At 34.3% G+C, this 7,669-nt stretch overlaps 1 protein-coding gene across 1 annotated transcript; it reads left to right on the forward strand.

The window, feature by feature from the left end:
• Positions 1 to 2,323: 2,323 nt before the first annotated feature.
• Positions 2,324 to 4,934, forward strand: LOC114748821 (transcription factor BHLH089-like). The gene is made up of 6 exons (XM_028937276.1): positions 2,324 to 2,955; positions 3,159 to 3,356; positions 3,545 to 3,610; positions 3,789 to 3,857; positions 3,969 to 4,043; positions 4,429 to 4,934. The coding sequence occupies exons 1-6, from the start codon at positions 2,629 to 2,631 to the stop codon at positions 4,549 to 4,551; spliced, it is 858 nt and encodes a 285-aa protein (XP_028793109.1). The 5' UTR covers positions 2,324 to 2,628; the 3' UTR covers positions 4,552 to 4,934.
• The last annotated feature ends 2,735 nt before the right edge of the window (positions 4,935 to 7,669 follow it).

Here is a 7,669-nt window from a genome sequence, read left to right on the forward strand (position 1 = left end):
TCATGGTGGAATTCTCTTCACAGAAACTGGGTCACTGCAGTCTGAAGGCGCAAAGCTCGAAGCAGAATTTCTTTTGTTTAGTTGTTTTGGTTTTTCTATACTCCTATACTTAATATAAGACTAATTTGATTAGATTAAAAAAGTTAAATAAGTTAGTTAATTAGAAAAAATATGACATGTTTTTCTTAGAATACTATAATTATCTTTTTTAATATCATCCATCCATATCCTACTTGATTATGATTAAGAGAATATCAAAAGAGATAATTTAAAAAAAGTTAATAAATGTGATAAATAAGTCTTATATTTATAATTAAGATCAATTCAATAATTAAATCTTATACTCCTCCGGTCCTAAATATAAGGCCCTTATACACATTGGTATAATAGTCTTATATTTAGAACCGGAGGAGTATTAAGGATAAGAGGAGTATTTTTTTGGTTGTGTTCCGCGGTTGGTCCATGGATTTTTACTTATTATTTTTAGTTGTGATTAAACTTCCGGAAGCTCTGGTCTAATCAATAATACGAATTTCTTCTGACCCAAAAAAATTTGAAAACACATAAATCTCACCGTAAGGGACCGTTTGGGCGGTGGGCCTCATTTATACCTAAAATTCCAATCTCGAATTGACTACCGCTTATCATCAAATTCTTAACCATCGTTTTCCCCAATGCTTTCCCACAAACCACCTCTTAAGTCTCCCCTTTTCTTGGATGATCAAGTCTCCCCCTAATCATCATTGAAACCATCATTAATTTTCCCATAGCTTTTCCCCTAAATCATAGGATAATCAATGAAGCCGTGCTGCTTTCTCTTTCCCCCTAAACACTTTGTACGCCGTATTCGTACTTTGGTTAGCTAAAACTCTCAAAATGACCTGTCATTTTTTGCTTTGCTTTTCTTTTCCCTGTTTTTGCCCCCTTTTATCATAACTTCTTTTAAAATTTAAAAAATTGATCGAGGCAAAAAATTTATAAAATTGATACTCATTTCTACTTTTACCTTTTTAAATTTTATAAAATTTACCACACACTTTTTAATTTGTTCTATTATTTTAGTCTTATATTTAAATTGAACTGTATACTATAATTTTTTTAATTTTATCATGAAAAGTCTTAATCATGTGAGACAATTGTATTAGGCCCAAAAGATGATGGGAAAATTACACACAGATCCCATTTGGCAGAATTTATTAATTTAATGTTCTTTGAAATCTTAAAATAAATAGAAGGTCCTATAAGACCTGAGAATAATATATTTTAAATAAGAAATTATATTGTTATCCTTATCCTGATTGACAAGCTCATGGGGGTAAATTAATAAGTCAATGAAAAGCTATTGACAAATCAAGGGTATAGTTGGTAACTAAATTAATAGAGTAATATAACTTTCACATAAGATCAAATTATTACAAAAGAGTATTATATAATAATCTTTAAGCTGAAATTAGACGTGGCCAAGGCATCCACGCTAATATTAGACAAAATGATAGGTTTATGTCATAATTTCATTACGGACACCCATTAACAAGCTTAGGAGTACTGATTAACAGGTCCATGGAAAGCTATTAACAAGTAAAGAAGTATTAGTTAACAACTAAATTTATAAGATAATATAACATCCATATAAGATCAAATTATAACAAAAGAGTATAAGAATTTTTCTAATTTTATCTTATATGAAAGTTATATTATTTCATAAATTTAACTATTAACCAACACTTCCTGATTTGTCAATAAGTTCTCATTGACTTGTTAATAAATATCCACAAGTTTGTAAATGGATGTTCCCAACAAAATTATAAGATAAATTCATCCTTTCGTCTAATATTAATGAACATGTTTTGGTGACACATGATTTTAACATAAATATTGTTATGTAATACTCTTTTTATTATAATTTGATTTTATATAAAATTTATATTATTCTATAAATTCAGTTGTTAATTAATGCTTTTGGACTTGTCAACAACTTCTTATTGACTTATTAATTCACATGGGTTTGTCAATTAAAAACAGGAACAATGACGTAGTTTCTTGTTTAGAATATATTATTTTCAGGCTTGACAGGACCTCTTATTTATTTTAAAATCTCAGGGGTGTTAGATTAATAAATTGTGTTGTTTGGGATTTGTTTGTAATTTTATCAAAGATGACTGGGTAGGCAATCAGCCGTTGGAATTTTCTTCTCGAGCGATGCTGTTGAAAGATCGGACGGCGAGAATCGGGGGAGTCGGCCTGATGAGAGAGATAATAAACACGATTTATAGAGTGAGAAATCATGAAATGCTGGACCCTGGGAGAAAGACCTCACTGGAAGTGACTTGGTTCGCTACTCTCGAGGTCTCTGTCTCTGAAACAGTGCCAGGGATGAATGGAATATAAATATTAACACGGGGCGCATCAGCCTGCACTGTCCATGGAGATCAAACGCGAAGACGAACTTGCAAGTTGCCGCTTCTCTTCTCTCTTTCTCTTTGCCTAATTGCAACCTTTTCGTTGTTCTGAAGCTTCTCGAATAGCACACTTACTCTTGAAGTTATTCGCCCAGCGATGGGGGGTGGATGTTGACTGTTTGAGTGAAAGTTCATTGGCGGTGTTGGCAGGGATCCGGCGGCTATCAATATGATGAACGAGGGTTCGTTTGCGAACGGGAACGCCAATACGGCATCGTATAACTTGGCCGAGATCTGGCAGTTCCCCATGAACGGCGGTGCGGGTCTCGGGGAGTCTGGAGGAGGGTTGGCCTTGAGGAGGCCGCAGTTCGGACAAAATTTGGGGCTGTTTGGCGAGTTTACATCGGGTTCGAACCCGAATGGCCCGGGTATTGACCCGAGCTGTTCGGACCAGGGAGCGAACGGGGTCAATAGGAAGAAGCGCGATTCCGAGGATGAATCGGTGAAAGGCGTCTCCACCACGAGCAACGGTGGCATTGGCAATAGCAATGGCGTGGTAATCACTCGTTCGTATGCTCAATGATCTAGTATATGTGTATGTCTCAAAACCATTGGAAAGTTAATCCAATTAAGTGAGATTAAGCGCTGTTTTATTTGGCAAAAAAGTTGACGGTACGAAAAATTATAACACAGAAAATAAATCTGAAGTTATATTTTTAGAATCCATCCATTTACCAATTCTGAATTTGAGTTGAGCAGAATGATGGTGATGGAAAACGGCTTAAAGTATCTAGGAATAGGAATGAGAGCCCTGAAACTAAAGCTGAAACAGAAACCAGTTCAGAAAAGCCAGCGGAGCAAAGTACTCAGCCAGCTTCGGAGCCTCCTAAGCCGGCTTACATCCATGTACGGGCGAGAAGGGGTCAAGCTACTGATAGTCACAGTCTAGCGGAAAGAGTAATTTACCTCTGCTACTGAATTGCGTTATTGTTCCGATTTTTTTTTTTTTATTTAGTGTTGATCTTAAAAGAAGTAAATGAAAAATTATACTCTAGTTTTATAACCTTCTGTTACATATTTGTGATAAAGTGATTGGTTGTTTATGGAGCGGTAGACTAACTTGCTAGGCATTCTGATTGGAACAGGCGAGGAGGGAAAAGATAAGTGAGAGGATGAAAATTCTTCAGGAGTTAGTTCCTGGTTGTAACAAGGTATGGCTTAGTACTTGATGAGTTCTTTTCTGATCTGGGTTAACGTGAACTGGAGAAACAGGTGTTTGTATCTGTAGGGTCTAGGTTATTGATAAGACATCTGAAAATCATTCGTCACGGTTGTTGTTGTGTACCAACTTCCTTTGAAATTTTAAATTAAATGATTTTCTCGATTCAGGTTATTGGGAAAGCGTTGGTCCTCGATGAGATAATAAATTACATTCAGTCGCTAGAGCGCCAAGTTGAGGTATAACCCCGTTTTGACTTCTTTGGTTTCTTGTCCCGCTAATTATGATTTTTTTTCCAACACTTATTTATCGATTGAAATTGAGCCTTGTAATTTAACTGGATGACACAGTTCTTGTCAATGAAGCTTGAAGCCGTAAATTCAAGTGTGAACCCAGGTGGCATTGAAATTTTTCCTCCTAAAGATGTAAGTTGTCTACGACGTCTTTGGACTATGCATTGAATATTTACGAAACTTAAATAAATTGATGAGTCGAAAACTGGTTTTAATTGGTTTGTCTTAAATATTGAATCCCGATAGGCCATTAGTGCTTGTTCCTTTTGTTATTCTGTACTGATTTAAAGAAGAGTCAAACTTCCTTTTATAGACAATATTCATATCAGGAACCCTAAGCTTCAAGAGTAATATTCATATCACGCATGCATATTGAATTTATATTGAATTACTATATGATATCTTTGTATGGGAACCTTCCTTGGGAAGTTGAGGATTTGAATGATATGTGAAGTTAAATTTATCATGAATGAATAGTGCAAAATTTGATTCTTCTGAAACTTGTACTTGGATACAGTTTGGTCAACAAGCAGTTGACATGGTAATTGGTTCTCAAGCCCCGCGAGATCAGTTCACCCGGGGTTCGTCACCGGAGTGGTTACACATGCAGGTGGGCGGCGGATTTGAAAGAACAACATGATTCCATAAATCCTTGAATCTGGTAATAAATACATAAAGATGCAGTGTTTCCTTCCTCTGCTTAAGACAGATACTCAAAGCCCGAGAAGAAAATGGACAGGGCGAATGGTAACGCTGTCTTTTACAGGCCTGCTGAAGTTAATATATACTGCTACTAGCATGTCCATTTACTGCCGTGTTGTAATATTTATTATTCACTGAATATGAGGCATGGGGGAATATAAGGCAATATTCAGCTCCAACCTACAAGGTATTGTTCTTGTAAAAGAAGGCTGCCTCTCCTGATTACATATCGCTTACTTATTTTGTGCGGCAGTTTCAACATTGGAGTTTGTTTGTGACGCTATGTTGAATAAAGTATCCGGATACTAAATACATCCATAATTAAGCAGTTCAGAAAATGAACCCTTCAAAAGCTGAATAGTAACTGATGATACCCTAAACTGATGATTAGTCCGTTTAGAATCGACATTTCCATAGGCTCTCCTTAAGAATGTAAAATTACAAGCTGAGGTAAAATGGATCGCGAAGCCCTCTTGGCTCGCTTAGAGACCTTCCTAAACAAGCTCCGTAAGAATGTAACCAGCAAATCGACACTGTTCTTCGCGTCCTCTTAGCTGGTGTCTGCCTCAATTCCGTCATAGCCCCCGAATAGGGCTTCGTCCATTTCCTCAGGTTCTCCTTCAGTTGAATTATTCAACGAAGAAGAAACGGGGCAACGGTGAACTCAGTTCGAAAACAAATGTGTATTTGCTTTCAGAGGAAGCAGTTGTGACAGCATACCTTGCCATGGCAATGACTGAGTCTGAGATTGGAACAAGAGTGGTGGTGGAATCGGGAACCAAGTGTTGCGGGTGGAAAAGGTGCCGTTGAGGAGCAGTGGAGGAGCTTGGTGGATGGATATGGTGTGTGATTGATAAAAGAGGCTAGAGTTGCAGAAGCTACTGCCATTTTTAAAATAGGGAGCTCTCAGCTCTGAAATAGGGAGCTCTCAGCTCTGTTCCCTTATTTTTTGATCGGAATACTCCATTTCTTATTATCAAAAATAAAATATAAGCCATCTCTGCTTTCAGTTAAATGGGCTCAAGCAGTCAATAAGTCATGGGTCGGATTGGGATTGGGTCAGTCTTGTGAAGTGGATCAGGCGGCCTTTTTACGGTGCTTAGTCGAAACTGATATGCTACATTGCTACTTTCAGTCCTAAACTAGAAATTTCTCCCACATAGACTCGTGTATTTAATTAGATTTGAAATTAAGCGATACTTACATTAATTTCTTATATCTATAATATCAAGTTTTTTTAATCATAATTATGTGTCCTATTTTTAAAATATTAGCATTTGGTAGCATTTAATTATAAATCTAGGTGAACTCCTATTTAATAATAATGCTCCCCATTTAATTCTATATATTCTAATTTTAATTAAGATATTTAAGGTCAAAATTAATTGTTAATTTTTTCATGTGAGCTTCCAATTGAAATCTCATTTAATAACGATGCTCCCCGTTTAATTCAATACATTTAAATCCTAATTAAGATATTATTCAAATCTCAAATTAATTATTGATTTCTCTATTTGAGCCTCCAATTGAAATCCCATCTAATTATAATGTTTCCTATTTAATTCAATATATTCAAATACTAATTAAGATATAGGAAAATTCAGAATAAATCCCTTATTGAAAAATCAATTGGCAAATGGGATCTAGAAACTTTGTGCAACTTAATTTATATTGTTTGCAACTAAATTTCCTTTGTGTATAATTTATCTTTCCTTATATGTAATAATCTTCCTTTGTGCAATATGCAACTCAATTTTTTTTGTGCAAATAAGATTCTTTTATGTGCAAGTCATCTTCCTTATGGGCAAACTCTTTTATATCCAAATAATATTTTGTACAAACCATCTTTTCTTTGTGTAACTTACCTTTCTTTATATGTAACTAATCTTTCCAAGTGTAATCAATCATCTTAGGGACCATTTGCCAATTGAATTTGTAATGAGGGATTTATCCCTGATTTTCTCTTAAAATATTATTCAGATCTTATTAATTAAATATATTTGGATTCTATAATATCATATTTGACTCATTTTTAAAATTTCAAGAATCTGGTTAATCGATTGATGATGATATAAAATCTAATTTGTAGCGTAACAATTATCCTTCACCGGCGGATAGGAGGCTTTCAAGTGGGGAACCGAATACTCGGAGAAAGGAGGGGGGGCCGGGGGCAAAAGCCAAGAAAATTTTGTTCATTGTTATTCGACATGATAGCCCAGTTCATCATCTTTCTTTTGAGAGTCCCTTCTTGTCTTCAATAATATTATTACATTCGCCTAACGCATTTACTGCTTTCATAAACGTTCCAACCCCACACAATTCTTTAATACATTTATATATTAAGAAAAAAAAATGATAAAAATCCTGTTGAATTTCAAAAAAATAAATAGGTCATGTTAACTATTCTTGTAATGATTCTAACTACCCTTATAATTGTTTGAACAAGTCAAAATCTATTAAAATTACCTATTTATTATTTTGAAATTCAATAGATATTTTTCTGTCATTCTTCTGTATATATAAATGTGTATCAGCTTATCATTCTGTGAAACATACTACCTCTAGTCCTTAATATAAGAGCTAATTGACTAATTTGAGTAAATTAAAAAAATAATTAAGTTAGTTACTTATAATAAATAAATGTTATTTTTCCTAAAATACCTTTCTTGATTAAGTGTATTAACTAGAACTATTATTATTACAAGGATTGTCTTGAAAAAAAATGGACAAATATAAGAAACAAAGTGAATTGGAGTCTTGTATTTAAAATCAAAATAAAAATCAAACTAGTTCTTATATTAAGGACCGAATGTAGTATATAACTAAAGCGATATATGTAATGCTTACCTCCATAAAAATCTTATTCCACCTTTTCTTCTATGACCTTTCCTTGATTTTCGGCTATGCTCGGTGTGTGCGCATATATATATATATAGACACATATTACCTCCGGTGTTTAATATAACACTAGTTGATTAATTTGAGTGAATTAAGAAAACTAGTTAACTTAATTATTTGTAATAAATAGGTATTATTTTTTCTAAAATATCCTTACT

The sequence above is a fragment of the Neltuma alba genome, unplaced genomic scaffold, assembly GCF_004799145.2.
Source record: "Neltuma alba isolate B1F8T4 unplaced genomic scaffold, ASM479914v2 tig00005827_pilon, whole genome shotgun sequence".
Lineage (NCBI taxonomy): Eukaryota > Viridiplantae > Streptophyta > Magnoliopsida > Fabales > Fabaceae > Neltuma > Neltuma alba.

What these genes read in the sequence shown, in the direction of transcription:
- LOC114748821 (XM_028937276.1), top strand. Translation starts at nt 2,629, where the DNA reads ATGATGAACGAGGGTTCGTTTGCGAACGGGAACGCCAATACGGCATCG. An exon ending in TAGTTCCTGGTTGTAACAAG is followed by an intron (nt 3,611 to 3,788) that starts GTATGGCTTAGT and finishes TTCTCGATTCAG; the next exon opens with GTTATTGGGAAAGCGTTGGT. An exon ending in AAATTTTTCCTCCTAAAGAT is followed by an intron (nt 4,044 to 4,428) that starts GTAAGTTGTCTA and finishes ACTTGGATACAG; the next exon opens with TTTGGTCAACAAGCAGTTGA.